We start from the raw sequence: 23,184 nt of genomic DNA, 5'->3' as shown, positions 1-23,184 counted from the left end.
TTATATTTTGAACAAAATATTATTTGTAAATAGATTAGCTGTGTTCACAAAATTATCTCCACACCTGCCAGTTTCAATAAAACAATAAATAAAAATTAGAATGGTTTAAATAAAATTTTGGCTATCTTTGAACCTAAAGGAATGTATAAATAAAAATGGAAGTTGTTAATGTTTTAAATAAATTGTGTCATTAATGCTGAAACTCATTGTAGTTCATGGATATAAAAGTATGATTAATGATGTTCAAATTTTGCTTAAGTAGTAAGAATTTACCAGTATATGATTATGGAATGTGAAATACTTTTTCACTTTCAAAATGTGAGTGAAGAAAGAAAAAAAACAAACTATTTTTTGTTTAACAAGGTGTTGACAAAATGAATTTATCTCTGTCCTTCTGTTTTGACCTCCATGTACACACCCTAAAACTCCCATAGCTAACCATTTACAATTTTATGTATTTGTAACAGAAATTATCAATGTATGTTTTGATTTTTATCTTACTGAAGGAAATGCAAAACTTTTCCATTTAGCCATGAAGAAACACATGCATGACTGCTTATGTGCATAGGGCTTTGTATTTCACCAATTGTTTTAATTGACCCAGTATTTCAAAATTGATTTTTCTTCAATTATATTATCTATTTGGATAATAATTTGTATTTCTTAGTCTCTTTTTATTCTCTATAACATGAAGAGTAAAATGAAAATATTTGTTTGGAGTTGTTTTTTTGGTTTTTTTCTTGACCTCCATAATTAATACATTTTATTTTTGAAAGTTGCAAACCTTTTTATCTTTTCAAATTAATTTTCAGTTTATAGATTTAATACAAAATTAAATATAAAATATTTCTCAAAATAATTCCCTCGTTTATAAGCTTTTACTAGATTTTAATTTTTATATTTCTTTGTAGTATTTTTTGTTTTTCTGATTAATAAAATTACTTTGTAGCATTCTAATAATAATAATAATAATAATAGTCTTTCTGTGATTTAATAGGAGTATGAAGAACAACGTAAAAAGTATACAGAAGTGAAGAAACAACGCGATGAGATGTTTGAAGCTATGACCAGTTTACGAGCAGAAGCTGCTCCCATGCAAAAAGAATTGGATGCTATTCAAAAAGAAATAACAAAAGTTAATCATTACTTGAAAAATACGGTAAGAAAATCCTTTTTGTTCTCGTTTTCATAAAGGTCTTTTTATTATTTGTGTGTGATGTGCAATCAGATGGTCATTTTTTTATGTTTTACAAATGAATGGTGCTACTGATTTATATGTTGCCTAAATACATATATTCTTTGAAATTCTATGGAAAACGAGAACTGATTTGATCCTTTTCTAATTGCAGAGTAGCTGCATATTTGATATAGCACAGCAAACTGTAGCAAATACAAAAAAGATTGAAGCAGAAACAGATAAAGTGAGTAAAAAAAAAATGACATTTAAAAAAAATGAAGTTGATTTTCTTTTTTCTGTAAATATATAAATGTAATTTTGCTGTATATCTTTAGATAACAGAAGCCATTGATGATTTGAAATACAAAAAGCAAGAGGAAGAACAGGGCAGAAAAAAGTGAGTTTTTATCTGATTTTCCTTTTTCACATAAAGTTTGCCTTTACTTTTAAACATGATATTATTTTGTTTTTCTTTTTTAAACTTTGATTCACTTCTTCCTAGGTTATTTTACAATTAACTTTTAATAGAAAATACTGAAATGTTTAAAGAACTTTTCTTTTTCCCTGACTGTAAATTATTATTTTTTATCTGTTGGAAATGACTAAATAAGAATCAAATTTTGTTCCATTTAATAAATGACTTTTTAATTACAAGAAACTGCATTATGGGTCTTGTTTCTTTATAGGATCCGAGAACTGAAAAAACAACTTGCTATCTATGAAAGTCAATTGATGGCTTTATCAAATGAGACAGATAATCAGGTTAGTAACATTTGGCATATTTTATTTTTTGTTTTCTGTTTCATGTGGTAAGGATTATAAGTTACACAATTTGTTAGAAAAATCATTTGAGTGGCTTCATTCAGATTTCTAATCGTCATGAATCACCACTTCGCTATCTTTTTTATTAAGTGCAATTTGCACTGAAGATTGATGACCACAAACAGCATAGGATATTTAATATAATTTGATTTTATTCAATTCCACAACATCACAAAGGCCTGTTCATGGTTTCTTTATAATTCCCTATGATCCCTTTAATTACCATCTCTTTTACTTGGCAGCCAACTAATTAATATAATTGCTATTTCAAAAGTTCTCTCTCCGATCACACATGGTCTTGTTTGTATTTTACAAATTTTGTATATGAAATCCCATGTAAAATGGAAAACTATACAAAGCTAAAATGTTGTCGTCCACTAAAAGTATGGTTAGAAGAACGTCGAAAAGCCGTAGTACATGAAGAAATTGAAAAATCAGGTATGGCTGACCATATCTGGAAGGAAAAGAGAAACCATCTACCATTATGGGACGAAGTAAAAATTATAGACAGAGAGGAACGTTGGAGAGTAAGACGACTCAAAAAAGCAGCACATATGCTGGGGAATAACGAATTACTAAGTAAACCTAGTATAGAATTTAATACGATATGGGAACCGTTAATTATAAACAAGAGAAAATATATACAAGTAATAAAGTAAAAACATTAATATATATATATATATATATAGAGAGAGAGAGAAATATATATTAATATATAGTAATAATTATTAATAAATAATGATATTTACAATTAGAAATAAAATAGGTTTAATTCGTACGAGAGTTGTTCACAAGGACCCGTGGCACAGTGGTTAGAGTACTTGGAAAAATCAATTGTAAAAGTGATATTCTCCTGAAGGTTGAATCCTCAGTGTGGCCGACCAAAAAATACAATTGCAAATTATTTAAGATCTCTATCCAGTCATGGCTGGAGGAATAAGAATATGCTACCCCCGTGAAGTAAATAAAGGGAAATTACATCCAAATTCCAGAGTTTGATAGAAATCTTCCCAAGTCTGACAAGATACACCTGAAGAAGGTTGGAGATTACATTGACTGAAACATTGTGAAAATCACATTCAAGATGAGAACAGTAGTCTGATTAATCTAAATAATATGAATAAGCAATCCTCATCTCAAAAATTCAGAAACATCATGGGAGGAAGTGATAAGAATGGGTGAGAAAGGGATAAAGACCTGTACAGAAATGGATTATTTTGGTAGTCAATTTCTAAAGCTGTCTAATGCATATAAAACGAACCCTCAGCTGAATATGATAGTGAATGATGCTTTTATAGTTTTTCTTTTAAGGAAATGCTTTCACTTTTTTTTTTTTTTATGCTTGTCAGATGATTTGAAGAAGTCTTTTTTGTCTTGTTTTTTTAACATTTGTTGATTTTTAGCCAGCAATAGAGCGTGCAAATTGTGATATTCAGCAAACAACTCATCAATTGACTAAACTTCATTCTGACAAGGCAACCATAAGTGATGAGGTCAGAATGATCAATGCTTCTTTGAAAGGTTTGTATTTTATTTCATTACAACATAAAAATTCTATACATGTTGTCACATTTAAACATATGTCTATACCTGGTTTGACCTATTTTGCAAATTGTTTTTTTTTTTTTTTTTTTTTTTTTTTCTAGTGTCAATTTTCCATCTTTTTTTTTTTTTTTCTAGTGTCAATTTTTAATTTAATGTTTAAAAAATTAGTTATGGTAGTAAAATGATAACCTTAAAAGTCTTTGCTTAATATTTTTATTCATTAAAAACTTCAATCAATTAAGTTACCAAGTATTTGCTTTTTACTAGAATATATGTCAATAAAAATGTTTCCTTGATAATAGCATCTCTTCTGATTTATACTTCAGTTCTTCATAACAAACCAATTATTTCTTTTTTTAATAAAATTCAACCATTTTGTTTTGTGATATTTTTCTTTGTCTATTTAGTAAGTTTTACTTAATATTTTTACAGAACATCTTCAGTCCCTCCAGCATCTTCATGATATTGCTAATATCCGGTTACAGATCTTGAGAGATCGTCATAAAAATACTTATATGGCAGTTGTTTGGTTACGAGAAAATAAACATTTATTTAAAAGTACAATTCATGAACCTATCATGCTTCAAGTAAGTAGCCTTTCAAGTTTTAAGTTTTACTCAGCTTCAATAGAAAAGAATGTTCTAATCTTGAAAAATTAATTATTGTACTTTGACCCCTGATTGATAGCTCTTGCCTATTGTATGTATTTCTTGTGAACATATGCTTGATTCTTTTCCTCATCTTATTTGTTGCCATTTTTACTACATTTCACGCGTCATATTCTCTGGCTATTTCATGTGCCTTTTGTCATTGTTGGTCACATCAAACTTTATTTAATCCACTGTCAATTATGACAATCTATGATTATTTTGAGGATATTTATGAATCTAATGTCTTGTATGATTTTTGTTTCTATTATAACTGTGCATGTTCTATGCTAATTTTGTTAATTCCTATTTACTTGTCTCCATGTGTGTACTATAAGAACAGATACTGCATTTTGTAATAAGTTCTTATTCCCATTATTCTGATTCTACAATCATCTGCTCTTTCGCAAGTATTAGTTCCCATATTATGTTCATCTTTATTCTTGTTTAACTTAAGAGATCACTGTAAATGTACATATGTGCCAAATATGAGTTTTCTGATCTTCCGGTGTTGACATACCAGTTCCCGTTAGATTAGCAACATTGAACCTAGTCAGTACCTGATGGGTTACCATTTTGGAATAACAGGCACTGTATATGCGTGAACAGTGAAACTTGTCTGCAAAAAAATGTCTTTCAAGGTGCTTTTAACAAGTATTTTAATATAACTTGCTAATCCATACACGTTGATACAACAGATCTCCCCACTCTCCAGGCAGAATTTCTGTACACAGTCATATGGTGGAGCTCTCTGGAGAGAGAGTATACAATTTGTTTTGTCGTTTTTATACATGATAGGTCATGTCTGATTTTAATGTCTTATCTTGGCCAGGAGGCCTTTTGAACCATTAAATAACACTAACTCATCTCTGATTATCAAATATTGTATTTTATGTTTTGTTTTTGTTATTTTTATACAGATCAATATGAAGAAGCCATCTGATGCCAAGTTCCTTGAGAATCATATTTCCTTTAATGATATGCGTTCATTTGTATGTGAAAATGGTGATGACATGGATTTGTTTCTATCCCATGTCCGAGATGAACAGAAATTAAAAGTTAATTGTGTGAAAAGTCCATCCAAACAATTGTCACAGTTTCAACCGAAAATTCCATTAGCACATTTACAGTAAGTCTACTTGTATTATATTTTGTTTTTAAATTTTTTTCTTTTTCCAGTATTGATATATATATATATATATATATATATATATATATATATATATTTACTTTTTCTTGGTATTTGTGTTTACATAAGTAATACCATTATTAAATGAAGCAGTTTAATATACTATGAAACTGGAAACAAAAAATTCACGGTAAAATGACTCCTATAACATTTGAACCTGTGTTTACAAAGAAGAATTGTCTTTCGTTAATAGTGGTTGTATCATTTGCCTAATATGACAACAGTGAAATGAAAGTCAAATTATCACAGATAACTCCAAACTCTTGCTTTATTAAATCATATCTACTTAATGTGTGTTAGCAGCAATTATTCAGTACGCTTGTACTTAAATAAACAAATATCTAAATGAAAAAGGTTTTTCCCACCTACCCTAAATATATTAACATCAAAATGGCTTGTGCTTATTTAATTCTACGACACAACACAAGCTTTTGAACTACCATTTATAGAGCAAACAACTTAATTATCCCTACTTTGCATATTTATTTTTTAAACAGTTTCTAATAAATTAAAATTCTGTAATATACATTTGTAATTTGCATTGATATATTTTCTTATATATGCCTAATAGTTTTGCTGATAGTCACTGTTTGATGTTATGATGTGAAGAACAGATACAACACTTTGATCTTAGTCAAAAAGCCAAGGAATTATAAAAATAATGTTTTTATGACTGAGTATATTTAAATTGATTAAAAATAAACTGATTTATATCTATTATTACATTATCTTTACATGGAGGAGTGGGTAGTTTAGTGTCGGTTTTGTTGTTATAAGATCGTCCTCTCAGAAATTACCTCCTTCTTTGAAAGAAGGATATTTGTTTTGTAATAACACCCTCTTCCCAGAGGAAAAGTAATGTAGTATATTTTTTGGTGTCATTCTACATTACTTGCAGACATTATCTTCTCCTTTTATGGGTATCCTCCCAGGCATTAACTCCTCTATTTTAGAAAAGGTATTTAGTATTTGTTTTGTTCTCATGATGCATCCTCCTATGCACTATCACATCCTTTTTGGGGAGACAGAATTCTCCCAGCCTTTATATCCTCCTTAGGGAGTAGTGTAGTATATTTTTATTTGTCATGATACATTCCTCCCAGGCATAATTTCCTCTTTGAGTGGGGGTGGGGCAGTATAGTATATGTCCATTCCATCCTCCCAGCATTACCTTCTCCTTCAGAGGGAAGTGGGTAGTGTACTATTTATTATACTGTCATATCATCTTCCTAGGCATTAACTTTTTCTTTGGAGTTCAGAGTATATAGTTTGTTTAGCATTATATCATCTTCTCAGTCAAACAAAAATATGCAACCAGAGGGAACAGATATGTATTTGTTTTTTTTTTTTTAATTTTCTTCCTTTGAAGATTGTAACGCTGGGTATGGGGCAGCCAAACCAGCTGCCAACATTGCCCTGCTTTTTATTGAAACCAACCGAGAGCTCTTTTTAGTATCCTCATTGTTCCCTTAAGTGCAATTAGTGTGTGTGTGTATAGAGGAAAAGAGACCAAGGTTTATGGGATTCTTAACTTTTGTCATCAATTGTTATTCTGTATTTGATTCCAAATATCTGAATCTATATTTATCCATTACAATCTTACTTCCCTTTATTACAAACTAGCAGGACCAATTAACCAGTGTTGCCCAGTGTAAGCATCCCACCCCCACGTAAAAAAATTAAAATACGACTTGTTGTTGGCTAATCCCAATCTCCTAAGAACGGCTTTCAAAATAGGCGCCCAACCTCCTCATGTTAAGAACTTTCGAAATGGACACCCCTAACCTCGCTATGCTTAGAACAGCCTTTGAAATACCAGGCTCTACATTGCGAGTGAAACAGTCGCATTTGCGAGTGATTTTTCAAAGTGGCGACTAGAAATAATGAAACGCTTATCTTTTGGCGATTGTATTTCTTTCACTGACAATCTTCCAAAGCTTGCTTCTTAGTGAAAAATATCTTTTCAACGTTTTTTTTTTTAATAAAATGACCAAAGTTAAATAATTTAAACAATAAAAGTTTAATAGAACAATATATTCTTTTTTTTTTTAGGAAGGCTGTTGAAAAAATATCTGAAGAACTTAAAATGTTTATACCTTTAAGTATCAACATAAAGTTTGTATTTTTAAAATTACATGTATTAACAAAACAGAAAAATCTTTATGATGTACATACTCGTCACAGAACAAAGATGTCATAAGTCATGTGGGTTTGGTTAGTAACTTTTCTATTTGGCTAGTAAACGAAAATATTTAGTGGTCAAAGGTCAACTTCAGATAAATTTGTCTATAGAGCCCTGAATGGACACACCATATTGTAATATTTGATAATCGCTATCAGGAATTCCATGCAAATAATGAATTAATGAACAAAAAAAAAATATGGTTGCAGTGTCGTTTGGCTCATGCATACTAATCTGACAGGTAGAGTATGGTTCGGGGTATGGTATTTTTGCTGGCAAGACTGGAGTTTAGGTGGCAAAATACTCTCGAACCCTCTATCACTTACAAGGAACTAAATTCCTGTAGTCACCTGTATGTTACTATGTAAATATGTAAACAGTATTTCTGAAAGCGACAGTTTAAAATATGCAGAAAAAGAAACAATATAAACAACGTTTTCTTGAAATAATAAAGTTATTAGTTTAGAGGTGGAATCAAACCCAAGATGCGCAGTTACAAGACCAGAGTGGTCTTGGTGTCACACCCTCATAGAAGTAGACTCACTCGCTTGCATGAGAGGCAAGAGCGGGCTACTTAAACAAGACATTCCCGGCAACGAGTGTGTTTCCAAATATTCGTCGTCTTGCCAACACTTTACAATTAGTTATTTTAAACAATATATCCAGAATTTTGTTGATATTATAAAACAATATATATAGAATACTTTATAATTTGAAACATTATAAACCTTTTTCAATTTTAATGTTGGACAACAAAACCAGAATTCTTTGTACAATTATGAAAGAAATATTGTTTGTAGACAATTGTTAATATATATATACTTAAAAGAAAATTGGGGAAAATAGGCTGTTTTTTGCCTATTTTCCCTCAATTTTCTTTTTCTTTTAAATATATATACTAGCAATTGTCTGCGAACAATATTTCTTTATTAATTTAATATTGTTTGTGACATATTTTTGTGTGAAAATAAAAATAAAACATTTGATATTAGTTATAAGTGTTTAAAGTATGCACAAACAGAAACATATTTCAATATATATACCCAAAAGAAAATAGAATGGGGAAAATATGACAAAAACAAAATATTTTGGTTTGTGACCTATTTGCGTTCAAAAATAAAAACCAAACATGTAATAATAGTTATTACCGTGCAAGCCATAAAAAATATCCCACCCCCCACCCCTGTAAATAGCAACGAGTACCCGTGTGAGTGCAAAAAAAACAAAAAAAATAGCCACAGTAGGCAGGCTTGCATGTGTAACGCTAAGAGAAAAAGTAGGTGCAAAAAAAGGATATACTTTAGCTGATTGGCCTATGTTGAACTTACGTCACGAATCTTGAAATAATGCCTATGAAGTGTACGTATAGCAAGGTGTGAATGACGTATACCGGTAACTCACTTAATGTAAACAGAAGTTTATCTACTGCAAAATTAAACCAGCATTTTAATGTTATTATCCAATGTTTTTAAATTGAAATTATAAAACAAAACACTTGTAATCATTGTAAACTTCATCCTGCATTATTTATTTGTGAGAACAATATCTACTGTAGAATTATTGACGTAATCGTTTTTTATTTAGGATATAAAGAGAGAGTTTTAGTCAGGTTTATGTAGCTATTAGAAAAGGAAGAAGAAATCAAATGTTTTAGACAGTTTAAAGGCTTTCAAATGACACAAAAGCTGAGTCTTGACTTTAATAATCATGTAGTCGGTTATTTTAAAGTTTTCACTCAGCCTATAAAGAAAGAATGTTAGTCAATCGTAATGGCACAAAAAAAAGCAAGTCACTTAATGTGGACAGAATGTTGTCTACTGTAAAAATAAACCAACAGTTTATTTTTAGTGTTCAATGTTATGAAAGTGTAATAATGAAACAAAACACAAGTAGTCAGTGTAAGACTTTATCGTGCATTATTTGTTTGCAAGAACAATGTCTACTGTATAACTGTAGATGTAATCATGTTTTTTTTAATGTTTTTCATCAGAATATAAAGAATTTTAGTCCAGTTTATGTAGTTGGTAGAAAAGGAATGTAAACAAGTTTATCTAAGATAAAATAAAATCAACATTTTATATGTAATAATAATAATAAAGCTGAACACGTGTAACCATTAGAAACACAGTTCTGTATATTTTTATATAAGGTAAGGATTGTAACATTGTAGACAGTTTAAAGGCGGCCAAAGCACATAAAATCCATATTTTATAAATATAGAAACAACTGAAGGAGAACTGATAACAAGTGTCTCCTTTCAAAATAGAGAAAATATTTTCAAACATCAAACCTAAAATGGTCAAGAAACTAAATAACGGCACACTACTAGTAGAAATAGAAATCTTCAAATGGAGACTTTTCAACAACCAAAAAGTAAAAACCTACTCCCACAGAACGCTGAATACTGGTAAACAAGTGATCAGTTCAGAATTATCCCTGTGCTCCTTGGAAGAAATCAAGATTAACTTGAAAAACCAAAATGTTATCAATGTAAAAAGAATCCAAATTAAAAGATATGGTGAAACTATCGATACAAATACCTACATCCTAACTTTTAACACCCATCAAATCTCAAGTAACATCAAAATAGGATATGAAAAAAATAGACACCTTACATACGAAATCCACTACAACTGCCAATGGTACGGACACCATCGAGACTGGTGCACATGCTTTCCAGTATGCATGAGGTGTGGAGAAAACGAGACCTATACAGATTGCCAAAAAGAGCCAAAATGTACTGTTTTCTATCCTCTTTTGTAAAACTTAAATATGTTCTGCAAAAATAAAAACAATAGACCCCTTTCCACCGCCTCCCCCACACACTTCCTTACTTCGCCCTGTCGGTGGGGTTTTAGAATGCACCATCTGCCTCCCTGCAGAGAGTAAAAGTCCCTCAATGGGGCCACCTGTTTGCCATGGATGGCGACCCGTGACACCTTGGAACAGGATCCTGGTGGTTGGGGGTTGCGGAGGATAGAAAGGATTTCCTCCCTTTCCCAACACACCACTTTGGCCTTTATCTCGGCTAGACAGGCGGTCGGAGAGGCCCACTCCAATCAATCGGCTGGTCACGCCTAGCCCTAAATCAGACAAACATAACAAGAAAACACGCTCGCGCTCCCCACATTAGACAATAAACTGATTTAGTAAGCGGTAGTTGAATGCTCAATCAACTTGCTGAGTATGGATGAAACATGGCTGGAAAACCAACATCCCTTCCAAAAATAAGGCTCTTGGAGGGGATGAAGGAAACAGGTGCTGGAATCCAACAGTAAGAAGAGTATACTTCTGCTGTATCCCTGTCGTGTTAAGGCGAATACCCCCCCCCCCCCCAAACACTTCCCACATAGGGCTCCGAGGCAAGTGGGGAGCAGCAGAAGTGAAAAATAACCAAAAATAGAAATGGAAATAAAGAAAAAGCATCCTAAAAGATATCACATGGAAATATCGGGTATTTCCAGCTCAGAGGAAGAAGAACTACAAAATCAAAACTTTCCAAGATTTATTATTCTGGAAGCTGAAAATGACAACCCCCTGACAAGACTGTCCCCATTCTAGATACAGAAAGAAATCACTGCAAGAATATCACCCAAAGCAGTTAAGAATTTAAGAAATGGAACAGTTCTAGTAGAAGTGAATAAAAAAAAATGATGCCAATATCCTTTTAAAAATGGAAAAATTCCATAATAAAAAGATCAAAGCACATCCGCATGGTAAAATGAATTCATTAAAGGGTGTTATAAGAAGCAAAGAACTATCATACTGTTCAATTGATGAAATAAAAACCGAACTAAAATCCTAAGGACTAACAGACATAAAAAGAATATCCATTAAAAAAAGTGGGAACTCAATTTTAACTAACACCTATATAATAACGTTTAACACACCAAAGGCCCCAACAGAAACAAAAATTGGTTATGCAATTGTAAAAGTTGAACTATTTATACCAAACCCCCTTAGATGTCAAAAATGCCATAAATTCGGACACCACGAGGATGTATGCTACAATCAACAGCAAATGTACCCAAAGAAATCCAGACCACAATTCAAACAAGTATACAAACAAATGCAAACGTGCAAACTGGAGAAGACCACACAGCCTATGCAAGGAGCTGTGACATGGAAAAAAGAAAAAGAAATTGTAACAGTAAAACAAAAACAAAATATATCATTCCCTAAAGCAATTAAAATTGTAGACAGATATATGACTGAGAAGAGTTATGCACAAATTACCAAAAAGGAAATTACAGAAAAAAAAAGATTAATACAATTATACTCGTTGAAAAATTAAAAAAATTTGGACCAAATCACTGGCAAAAATTTATAACTAAAATAAAACCAATAATTACAAATACCACAAAAACAAACACATACACTGAAATAAACCAAAACAAAGAAAAGAAAAACTAACAAAAAAAAGCAACACCAAATCAAATAGAAATAGAATCTGCACAAATCCCTAGCACATCCAGAATCAAAGAATTACCAATACAAGAAAGAATTAACAAAAAAGAACAAAATAAAGCAAGAACTAAAACTCTCCTACAGAACATCACGATCACGAACAAAAACAAATAAAAGCCCTAGCTCACGGTCCAAAGATAAAGACAAACAAAAAACACTATGCCTTCAGGACTTGAAAGCCAGGAAGTCATGGAGATTGAGGAATCCAACAACCCAAAACAAGAGAAAGAAAATATAAACCATGGCTGATAAAATCCTACAATGGAACATAAGAGGATTAAAAATTAATATCGAAGAAATACAAATACTCATCAAATCCCTATGTCCTGCAATAATCTGCCTACAGGAAACACACCTAAAAGAAAATGACAAAATCAACATTACGCAATATACAACCACATAAACAAATTATCATGCAAAGCCACAGGTGGATCATCAATACTGATAAACGAAAACATTCCACACAGCACAGTGAACTTAAAAACAAATATGCAAACTGTTGCAATAACCGCAACACTACACAAAACAGTAATCCTGTGTTCACTATACACACCACCAAATGAAGCAATAAACGAAACAGAATTAAACAATATAATCAAACAACTACCTAAACCATTTTTACTGCTGGGAGACTTCAATAGTCACAATGCATGGTGGGGCAGGAAAAAAAACAACAAAAGAAGCCAAATCATAGAAAAAATAATTAACCAAAACGAGCTATGTCTACTAAATAACAAAGAGAATACATACATGCACCCACCAACGGGAACCCTATCAGCAATCGATATAACACTATGTGATCCAACTATATACATGGATTATAGCTGGAGAACACATAAGGATACATGCGGAAGTAACCACTTCCCAATTATATTAGAAAACGAAAACCCAAAATTAGAAGACAAAACACCTCGCTGGAATGTATCAAAAGCAAATTGGGAAAAATTCCAAAATGCATGTCAACACAGATTAATACCTGAAGTGAACCCTAACTCAGAACACGTCACATATTTCAGCAATACCTTATTTCAGCAATACCTTACTCACAATAGCTGAGGAGAACATACCAAAAAGCTCCACTTCTACAAACTATAACAAACCCTGGTTCAATAATGTATGTAACAAAAATTAATCAAAACCCAAAACCCAAAAAAGTATGGGAGATGGTCAGAAAAATAGGAAAAAATACAAAGAATCCTATTAAACACCTTATATGCGACAACATGAAGATTACCGACAAACAAAATATCGCAAATAAATCAGCAGAACAATTCTCAATGAACTCATCATCAAAAAAACAAAATAAAAAATTCCAAGCTATAAAAACAAATGAAGAAAAAATAAACTTCAAATCAAAAAATGAAAATTACAACCAATTACTCAATAGCGCATAACTAGAGGAGGCAATAAACAAATCTCACGATACGGCAGTCAGCCCTGGCGAGATCCATTATCAATTTCTCAAAAAACTACCAAAACCATCACTCGACTACGTACTACAAATTTACAATGAAATATGGATAACTAACAACATCCCAAAAAACTGGAAGCAGGCAACAGTAATCCCAATACCTAAACCAAAAAAAAGATCATACAAACCCAACAAACTAACGACCCATTGCACTCACTAGTTGTTTGTGCAAAACATTCGAGAGAATGATTAATGAAAGATTAAATTGGTACTTGGAAAGCAAAAATCTGATTACAGAAAGTCAGTCGGCTTTCAGGAAAAATATAAGCCCCATCGACCACTTAATAAAACTGGAAACACGCATAAGAGAAGCATTTGCAAAAAAGGAACATCTAATAGCAATTTTTTTTGACATGCAAAAGGCGTATGACACTGCTTGGAAATATGAAATCCAAAAAGACCTGTACGAACTAGGACTTAGGGGTAGAATGCCAGAAATTATCAGAAATTTCTTAACAAATAGAACCTTCCAAGTATGGATGAACAACACTTTTTCAGTCCAAAAAGATCAAGAAATAGGTGTCCCTCAAGGTAGTATCCTATCTGTCACCCTCTTCAACATTAAAATAAACAATATTATAAAAAACATAGACCCAGGAATTGAAAACGCCCTATACGTGGACGACCTACTTATATACTACCAATCTAAATATATACAAACAGCCGAACGCAAACTACAACTCTGTCTGAATAAAATAAACAAATGGGCCATAGAAAATGGATTTACATTCTCTGAGGAAAAAACTAAATGCATCCACTTTTGCAAATTAAGAAAATTCCACGATGACCCCAACCTGAAACTGGATAACAAGAACATCCCACTCACCAACCAACACAAATATTTAGGTATTATATTCGATAAAAAATTGAATTTCATACCACATATAAAATATTTAAAAGCAAAATGCCAAAAAACAATGCAATTGATCAAAGTCCTAGCACACACTGATTGAGGTGCAGACAGTCACATTATTGAAACTATACCAAACTTTAATTAGATCTAAAATGGATTACAGATGCTTCATACATGGAGCAGCAAGGAAGTCCTACATAAAAGAACTAATTCATCATCAAGGATTAAGATTGGCCTTGGAAGCATTTAGAACTTCTCCAGTAGAAAGCCTCTACATAGAGGCTCATGAGCTTCCACTGATACTAAGATGACAGAAATTAGCGCTGCAATATTACTTAAAGCTTGTATAATGTTCATCAAATCCAGCATACCAATGTACCCTCCATCCACAATACACACATCTCTTCAACAGGAAAGAAAATATCATCAAACCCTTTAGCCTCCGCATAAAAAACTTTCTCACAGAAGCCCTAATAGACATAACAAAAATACATAAATATATCAAATCAAAAACTCCACCCTGGATGATCAAACAAACACACATAATATTAAAATTAAATAAATATCCCAAAACAAAAACCCACCCATCAATCTTCCATGGAGAACTACTTAATATCCAGAATACATATAAAGAATACACACAAATCTACACTGACAGATCAAAAGATGGAGACAAAGTAGGATGCGCAGCCATCCATAAAAAAATAAAACTAAAGGAAAGACTCCCAAACGAATCTTCTATTTTCAGTGCAGAAGCAACAGCCATAGATTTGGCACTAAATATAATAACCAATGATGACCATCAAAAATATATCATATTTACAGACTCGCTCTCGATACTCATATCACTAAAAAAAAAAAAAATGACAAATCCACTCATTACAAAGCTGCTAAACAAAATAGATGCCATAACCATGAAAAAAAACCCCATCTTTTACTGGATACCAAGCCATATCAGCATCTATATGAATGAACAAGCAGATAAGGCAGCAAAGGAATTACTGCAACAAAACCACATAAGTGGAAAAATCCTCCATACATAAATTCATACATAAAGACTAAAATAAACATATATTTGAAGTGAAAATGGTAAGAAAACTGGAGCTCATGTACAGAAAATAAATTATTCCAAATAATAGTAAATATTGGAACGAGAGACACCAAAAAGTTAACAAGAAAAGAAGAGGTACTAATGACCAGACTGCGAATAGGTCACACTCACATCACCCACTCACATCTACTAAATGGGGAGGAGACACCTATCTGTATAACGTGTCAAGAACCCTACACAGTACACCATATACTGACGAACTGCATTGACCTTGAACAAACCCGAACAAAGTATTACAAAGAAAACAATATTAAACAAGATTGATCCCCAAAAAATTATGAATTTTCTGAAAGAGATCAAAATATACACTAAAATATAAGGAAAGATCCCCCCCCCTCCAAAAAAAAAGAAAACTAAGAAGAACAAACCAATATATAACATATCATAACTAATGTTGCGGCATTAAATGACCCCAAAGTGGTTGATATGCCATAAAACAAAACAAACAAGAACTAATATTCAGGCCACTGCTATAACAACAACGCTACGCAGAACTATAAATGTCTGCACTGTCTACATCCCACCCCAGGATCCAATAAACGAAACAGATGATAAACTAATTCAGCTGGACTATTCTACTAAAATTACAGTAATTCATTTCTGATCTTCACAGCAAACAGAAACAAATCCAGTAAATATTTTGCCACTTTCATTGTAACTTTGTTTCATTTTTTATATTCAATATGAGATACATTTTTTCTTAAGAAAAATTTATATTTCTATTGGTGTGATTTAAAATATTCTAAATTATCATTTCAATGTTTCTCTTTTTGCAGAAATTATGGTTTCCATTGTTTTTTAAAAGATTTATTTGACTGTCCTGATGCTGTGATGAGGTTCCTTTGTCATCAATATCGTGTTCACTCTATTCCAGTCAATAAAAGTGAAACACCAAGAACGATGGACCAAATTATAAGAGAAAATCCAAACTTAGATCTCTTTTATACAGATAATCATCAGGTCAGCTAATTTATTTTTTATAAAAACATAAATTAAATAATAATCGGTTTGTCTTCAGCCAATAAAGTAGAGCCAGTTTCTTTGTGGATATGTAAATTGTAAAATCAATATTTAATTTTTGTTTACCATAAATAAGTAGCAAACATCAGGTCATGTTCTTAAAAAAATTGTGTGGCTTTCAATTATTTAATTTTTATTCAAATAAATATTATTACATCTCTACATGATATTGAGCTGTGTATAGGCTGATAACCCTTATATTTCCTGCATAGTGACTGGAAGTGTTAGTGGTAGATTAGTAAAAGCCTGGCAGAGGCCAATGTAAAGGAGAACACGAATTTGAAGATAAAAAGTATTTTGTGTGTGTGTGTGTGTGTGTATGTATGTATATATATATATGCTTTTTACTTTTTTGTTTTTTCATAAAAACCAACCAAGTAACAAAGAATAATAGAAAAAAAGAAAGAAATGAATAATAGAAATCACAATAATGATGAGGAAAAAGTAGTAACTCAAAGTTTTTGCTTATGAGACGCAATGTCAAGACGTAAGGTTCTTGTAGCTGTAAAAGGAAATATACGATGCCATATTACATTTTCAAAGAAGGGGTAATTGATAATGAGGAGGAGAAATGAGTCACTCAAAGTTCCTAATTGCAGGAGGCAATTTTGAGATGCAAACTTCTTGTGACTGCAAAAAAAAAATACAAGTTACCACATGGACTGATGCGTGTCACTTATTAAAAAAAATTAAAGTTCAAATTACAATTTCAGAAGGAAAGAACAGTTCAGCAAGTTCTTCACACAACTGGTAAAAATATTCCGATTATATCAAAAAGAAAGATAATTTCTTCAACCTTTTCCCTGATTGTATATCCAAATGAATAAAAATTCTCAGATGTTTGATTCTGAAATATATAATATGGTGACTTCCTTTAACGTGTTGGATACACAGTGCTCGAATAATAAGTCCAATCCACTCTCCTCCATAGATAATCCTAATGAATTCTGTCCTCGTGGGGACACATGCACACTGCAACAAAAAGTGCACATATGTTCTGCTCATATTTTTCAGAGATATCACAATTTCCAATTTTGAGTCTGCATTTAATCTCTAATGACAAAACGATTTGTTTTATATCTCATTGAGATAAGAAAAGGCGATTGCTTTCCTCCCTTCACCAGCGAGAACATTTTAATAGAACTAAAAAAAATTTAATTATTTTATTTATTTATTTTTTTTTTATGCTTATCAGCAGTCAGACAAAATCCATGCAGTCCTCTCCTGTCAAAGGTTAACTCAAAACTGATTTTTAATTTCTTCAATCTTCCTCACTTGGTCCCAACCCATGCGTCCGGTATGAAAGGGTTAATTTGATTGGACAGTGTTTTATTGCCATGCTGAAATTCTAAAAATAACTTAGATTCTCGCAGCGCAAGTTTAGGCATTGATGATCGTCACCTGATTGTCAAGTCATTTAGTGTCACCTAAGAGAGGAACATCACAATATCACAAAAACAAAATGTCCATTCAAAGCATGAAAATACATGACTTTGTTAATTTACAAATCAAGTAAAAAAACAACAAAAATGTAAGTGCAAAAGGCGAATTTTTTCCCTTTGTCATTTTGAGTTTGTTTTTTTAAGTTTTTAAGCAGATTAAAATGGCTAAAGACTCTTTAATAGCAATATCTATTTGTTAACATGGCAATTTTTATTTCAATTGGATAGCTTAAGTTAATTGTGCATTAAACTTTTTCTTTTTTATATTCACCTCAAAAAAGCTACATTGCCACAGAGGCATAAGGGGCTACAGTGAATTAGAGGTATCTTAAGTACGGAGTTGTCCAATATGTTTGTTCACGTTACATTTAAATGTCTGCATGTTGGTACAGTTGGAGAAACAGTTGTTTACAATTGCATCAGAGAGGTCGTTTATGAAAATCAGCAATAATAAAGACCCAAGGGGCATACCAACATTAATGTGATGCTGTTTAAATGTACAACCATTAAGGACACTCTGGATCATTCTTTTGGCTAAGAAGGATTTGATTATATTAAATATTTGTCCAGTAATACTGTACAAATTCATTTTAGTAAGATCTTCATGCAAAACTTTGTCAAAACCTTTGAATATATTAAGCGCTACCATCCTAGCTTCACATGTCCCATGTATTGTATATGCATTCAAAGATAGTTAGGATATCTGTAGATAAATCCATACTGTTGGCCAGAAAGAAATTTAACATTTACAAAGTAATGGACTATCACTAAGTTGATTTAATGATTCAAAGATTTTTGTGAAGAGTCGGAGAAGACTGATGGAGGTGGGGGATGATTTTTAGGGTCAGTTCTTTCACCAGTATTCTTGAACAATGATATCACAAGAGGCAATTTTCCAGCTATAAGGGGGGCAAGTTATGCTTGAATTTAATCTTGTGGTTCTATTACTTACCCTGTTAAACTATTGAATACTGCATAGACTCCCAATTGCTGAGACATATGTTTCCATTCAAATACATTTTACCTTTTCTTTTTTTTTTTTTAGTTTGCTATCAAAACTTCTGTGTATTCTGGCCACAAAAGTACCAAGAAAAGTACACTCAAGTAGGTTTTTTATTTTCTTAATTTTTTTTACATTTCTTTCAAATTGTATTAACACTTTCAAATTATTTTTCGTCTCATTACCTTCCTCTGGATACTTTCACAGCTGACATTGTTGCTATTTCAGGGATGCTTCTGTCTTAAAGAATTCCTATGACACAGAGAAAGAAAAATGGTTACAGCAGGAAATCAAGGTAAGTTTGACTCATTCTAATGCCAGTCTTTTATTTACACATGTTCCACTTTTCAAACATTTGTTTACTTTTCTTTTTAATATTTGTTTTTGATTGTAGAAAGCGCAGAATTTAAAAGTACAAAAAGATGTAGAAACAACTAAAATCTTAGAAGAATCCCAACGGCTAGAGACTTGCCTTAATGATCTAAAAAAGAAGAAGGTGAGTAAAAAAATATTTTTGTATTGACTTTATTTTGAAGCTATATCATTGTTTGGTGCACAGAATGAAATCTGATCTCTCCATCGACTTGTTCATGTAACTTACCTTCAACCATTGTTGCTGCATCACCTCTGACCTTGTCTCCTTAAAAGCAAAAATGTGTGTTTTTGTGTATGTTTGCAAGAGGGTTTTTTACGGGAAGCGATCGGTCGGCTCGCTCCTTCTTAAAACTTTAAACGTCTAAATCATAATATCTACGAGTTAACAACGGGGGTCGCCTGTCGATTTAATTTGCCCGCCTTTGAAAAGCTAAATATTCCACATTTTTGGATCGCCATGTGTGGATTCGGCTTTTTCGTTTAAAAATACAAAACTAATTTGAGGCTGGCGGCATCGTTCCTGGCGTGATCGCTGGGAACGTCCAAAAGCAATCAGCTTTGATCAATGCGCAGTTTCTCCTTATATCAGACAATTGCTATTCAATTTGGACAATCCCCTTTTTATGGAGAGCTGTTCCCCCCTCCCCCCAACATCTTGGGGAAACAAAAAAAAAACTGCCCTGCAGTAAATAAAAAACTGCCCTGTCCTGCAGTGAAAGTTTACTTGACCTTATTAAGTCATTAAGTGCGAGCACCTGCCAATTCTTAATACTTAAATAAATTCAAACATGTTTCCGTTACTATTTCTTGCTGACCGAGTGGTTAACGTTGCACATTTTTGTTTGGTTTTTTTTTTTTTTTTTTCACACTTTATTTTCCAATCTCACCTGAAGGCTTTGGGCTCGATCCTTCTTACACCCGGGCAACGATTTTTTATTATTCTTTTGTTTTGATTTACCCAAAAGCACACACATCTCTAAACACCCGAGCAACGCCGGGTACCCCCGCTAGTCTATATATATAAAAGCGAGAATGTGTGTGTGTTGGTATGTCTCGCAAAAATTTTCGACATAGGCGATGGATTTTCGCCAGATAGGTATCATTTTCACACTCGAACCTTTGCCCAACAAATATCGAAAAATTGGCCCACAACATTAATTCCTTCACCCTCAACCAGACCCGTTTCTACCAGGAGGGGTTGAAAAAAAAATTGTATCTTCATGACAAGACGGCTTCTACACATGCGTCAATATGCACAAAAGACGTACATTGAATTCGTTTAAATATTATAAAAACCAACCTACTTTTGCCACGCATCCTTAATGTGATGGGTTAAGTGACAGCGTCGTTATCTTAAGATTTCAGGTTCAATCCCAGTTATCAGATATATTTTTTTCTCGATTTTTAAACATTTAATATTGAAACAAGGTTATTCATACGATTTTTTCGCTTTTCGCTGTTTTTTTTTTTTTTTTTTTTTTTTTTTTTGTCTTTGGCCCCCCCCCCCTTTTTTTTTTGTTTTTTGTTTTACCAAATTTCTTTAAAGAAGTTTTACGTCCATTCGCTGTTTTTTTCTTTTTTGTTTTGTTTTTTACAATTTTTTAAAACAGATTAAACAGGGTTAAATATTGAACCAGTGTTAGTTAAGGCATTTTTCACGTAACGTTCGTTTTTCTGTTTATTTTTTTTTTTTTACTTCACTTATCCACTCCTGACCACACCCAAAAACACCCGGGTACCACCGATTTTTTTTTTTTTTAATTTTAATATCGAAACAGGCTTATTTAAGCCATTTTTCACGTGTTTGTTTTTCTGTTTTCTTGTTTTTTCGATTTTTACATTTAACATCGTTCGTTAGGTTTTTTTGTGTGTTTTTTTTTTTTCGATGTTTGGATCATTCTTTTGGTTCGATCCTACCAACTTTAATCCCCCCCCCTCCCGGCTTCTTTTTTATTTAACAGTTTCTTTTCTTCGTATCCCTTCTGCCGAAATGTCTTGCAAAGATTTTCCACATGCAACGGATGGAGACATCGGCTAAGATGTTATGGTTTTTTTTTTTCCTCCTTTGCAAACTGCTTACTGTTGTTTTGATTTCCTCCCGCCTCTGCTACTACCACTTTTTTTATTCTTCTCTCCCTCCGGGGTTCCTTACTACACCTCCATACATTAGGGAAACGCCGAGTAACCCCCGCTAGTGTAAATATAAAAAGCAAAATGTGTGTGTGTGTTTGTATGTCTGTCAAAAACTTTCAACAGATATGACGAACATTGAAAAAATAGATATCCTTTGAAAGCTCGGATGACAAATATTCGAAAATTAGCCAAAAGCATTAATTCTTTCACTGCCAACTTTTTTACAAAAAGGGGTCTCCTTTTTCGTCAACATTTTTACAAAATCATTCACACCTTACAATGACTAAGCTTAATTTGAACGGTGGTGACGTTGTATGTCACAATAGTCTCAATGACTAAACCGTTCGCTTCTTTTTCACTTTCCTTTCTTTTCCTTTTAGCGTTACAGGTTTGAGCCTGCTTACTATTTTTTACGCTTGCGCATGGATACTCGCTGCTCTTTTCATTTTTTTAGAGGGTTTTGATACTTTTTTTTTTTTTTTTTTTTTTTTTTTTTTTTTTAGGGTTCTGTTGATCAATACCCTTACCATAAAACCTCTCCCCACCCGGGCAACACCAGATACCCCCGCTAGTTATGATTATATAATAATATAACTTGATTATATCTTCTACTAGCATGTGTGCCCGGGTGTTTGGATGTATATGTTGAGCAAAAAAAAAAAAAGTGATAGTAGGAAGGCAGGCTCGAACCCGTATCGCAAAGGAGGAAAAGAATGGGGAAAAAACCTGACGTCTTTGCTGTTACGACCACCGCCAAACCGGAAGTGACGTAGAAAAATGGCCAGTTTAAGGTGAAGACATTAATGTTTTAGCCAATTTTTCGATAATTTGTCATCTGAAAGGTCGAACTTCAAAATAATATGATCATTTTCGACCTAAACCGATTAAAAAGCTTGCCCTATCTCAGAATACCCTTTATGTAAAATTTCAAATGTTTAGACCAGAAATTGTCTGAGTAATTTGGTAGAGACCGCAGAGGTCAAATTTTTTAAAAACTTTGACCCCTGTTATGACCCCTTAACATTTATTGTTTTCAAGTTAAGTTGAATTCATGTCCAAGAAACCTATATCTAAAATTTCAAGTGTTTAGACCCAAAATTGGCGGAAGAGTTTGGTAGAGTTCTCAAAGGTCAAATCGTTGAACTTTGACCCCTTAACATCAAAATTTTGGGCCGAAAACCAATCACATCGATTTTCCATAATCTCAGTACCCTGCATATCAAATTTCGAGTCTGTAGACTGAAAATTGACAGAATTATTGCGTAGGAAAATGTACACACACAGACAGACACTTTCACTTTTATGGATATATAGATATAAACTAATGGGGATACCCGGCATTGTCCAAGTGTTTGAAGGTGTAAAAGAAAAAATGAAAAGCGTTAGTAGTCAGGCAAGCTCGAACCTGTGATGCAAAGGCAGAAAAGAAAATGAAACGTGACATCTTACCGCTACACTACGAAGGCATAGAAAGTAAAAAGCGTTCAAATTTAGCAATGTCAATCAAAAAGTTGACTTGCAAGCAAGTGCAGAAACGAACATTGGCTGAAGGCCAGTTCAGCTTTCCGCCGTTTCATTTTGTTTCCCTACGGTCGTTTTGCTTTTTATATATATAGAAGGCAAAATGTGTGTGTTTGTATGTTTCACAAAAATTTTCGAAATAGGTGACGGATCCTGATATATCCGGCCGACAGATATTGGACAATTGGCCAAAAACATTAATTCCTTCACCCTCAACTGGACAGTTTTC

At 32.6% G+C, this 23,184-nt stretch overlaps 1 protein-coding gene across 1 annotated transcript in view; it reads left to right on the top strand.

Moving 5' to 3' along the window:
- LOC145284747 (structural maintenance of chromosomes protein 5-like) overlaps positions 1-23,184 on the top strand; it is a 94,539-nt gene that overhangs the window by 34,201 nt on the left and 37,154 nt on the right. Inside the window, exons 6-16 of the mRNA XM_080133700.1 lie at positions 998-1,159; positions 1,350-1,421; positions 1,513-1,574; positions 1,864-1,939; positions 3,403-3,520; positions 3,977-4,131; positions 5,112-5,320; positions 16,241-16,424; positions 18,972-19,030; positions 19,155-19,221; positions 19,321-19,422. Coding sequence (XP_079989826.1) covers positions 998-1,159; positions 1,350-1,421; positions 1,513-1,574; positions 1,864-1,939; positions 3,403-3,520; positions 3,977-4,131; positions 5,112-5,320; positions 16,241-16,424; positions 18,972-19,030; positions 19,155-19,221; positions 19,321-19,422 — 1,266 coding nt within the window. The remainder of the gene's footprint in view (positions 1-997; positions 1,160-1,349; positions 1,422-1,512; positions 1,575-1,863; positions 1,940-3,402; positions 3,521-3,976; positions 4,132-5,111; positions 5,321-16,240; positions 16,425-18,971; positions 19,031-19,154; positions 19,222-19,320; positions 19,423-23,184) is intronic.

This window comes from Euprymna scolopes, chromosome 9 (assembly GCF_053919585.1).
Source record: "Euprymna scolopes isolate OS-2025 chromosome 9, ASM5391958v1, whole genome shotgun sequence".
NCBI classification, from domain to species: domain Eukaryota; kingdom Metazoa; phylum Mollusca; class Cephalopoda; order Sepiida; family Sepiolidae; genus Euprymna; species Euprymna scolopes.
The sequence above is the reverse complement of the archived record's forward strand: the minus strand, read 5'-3'. Positions and strand labels throughout refer to the sequence as shown.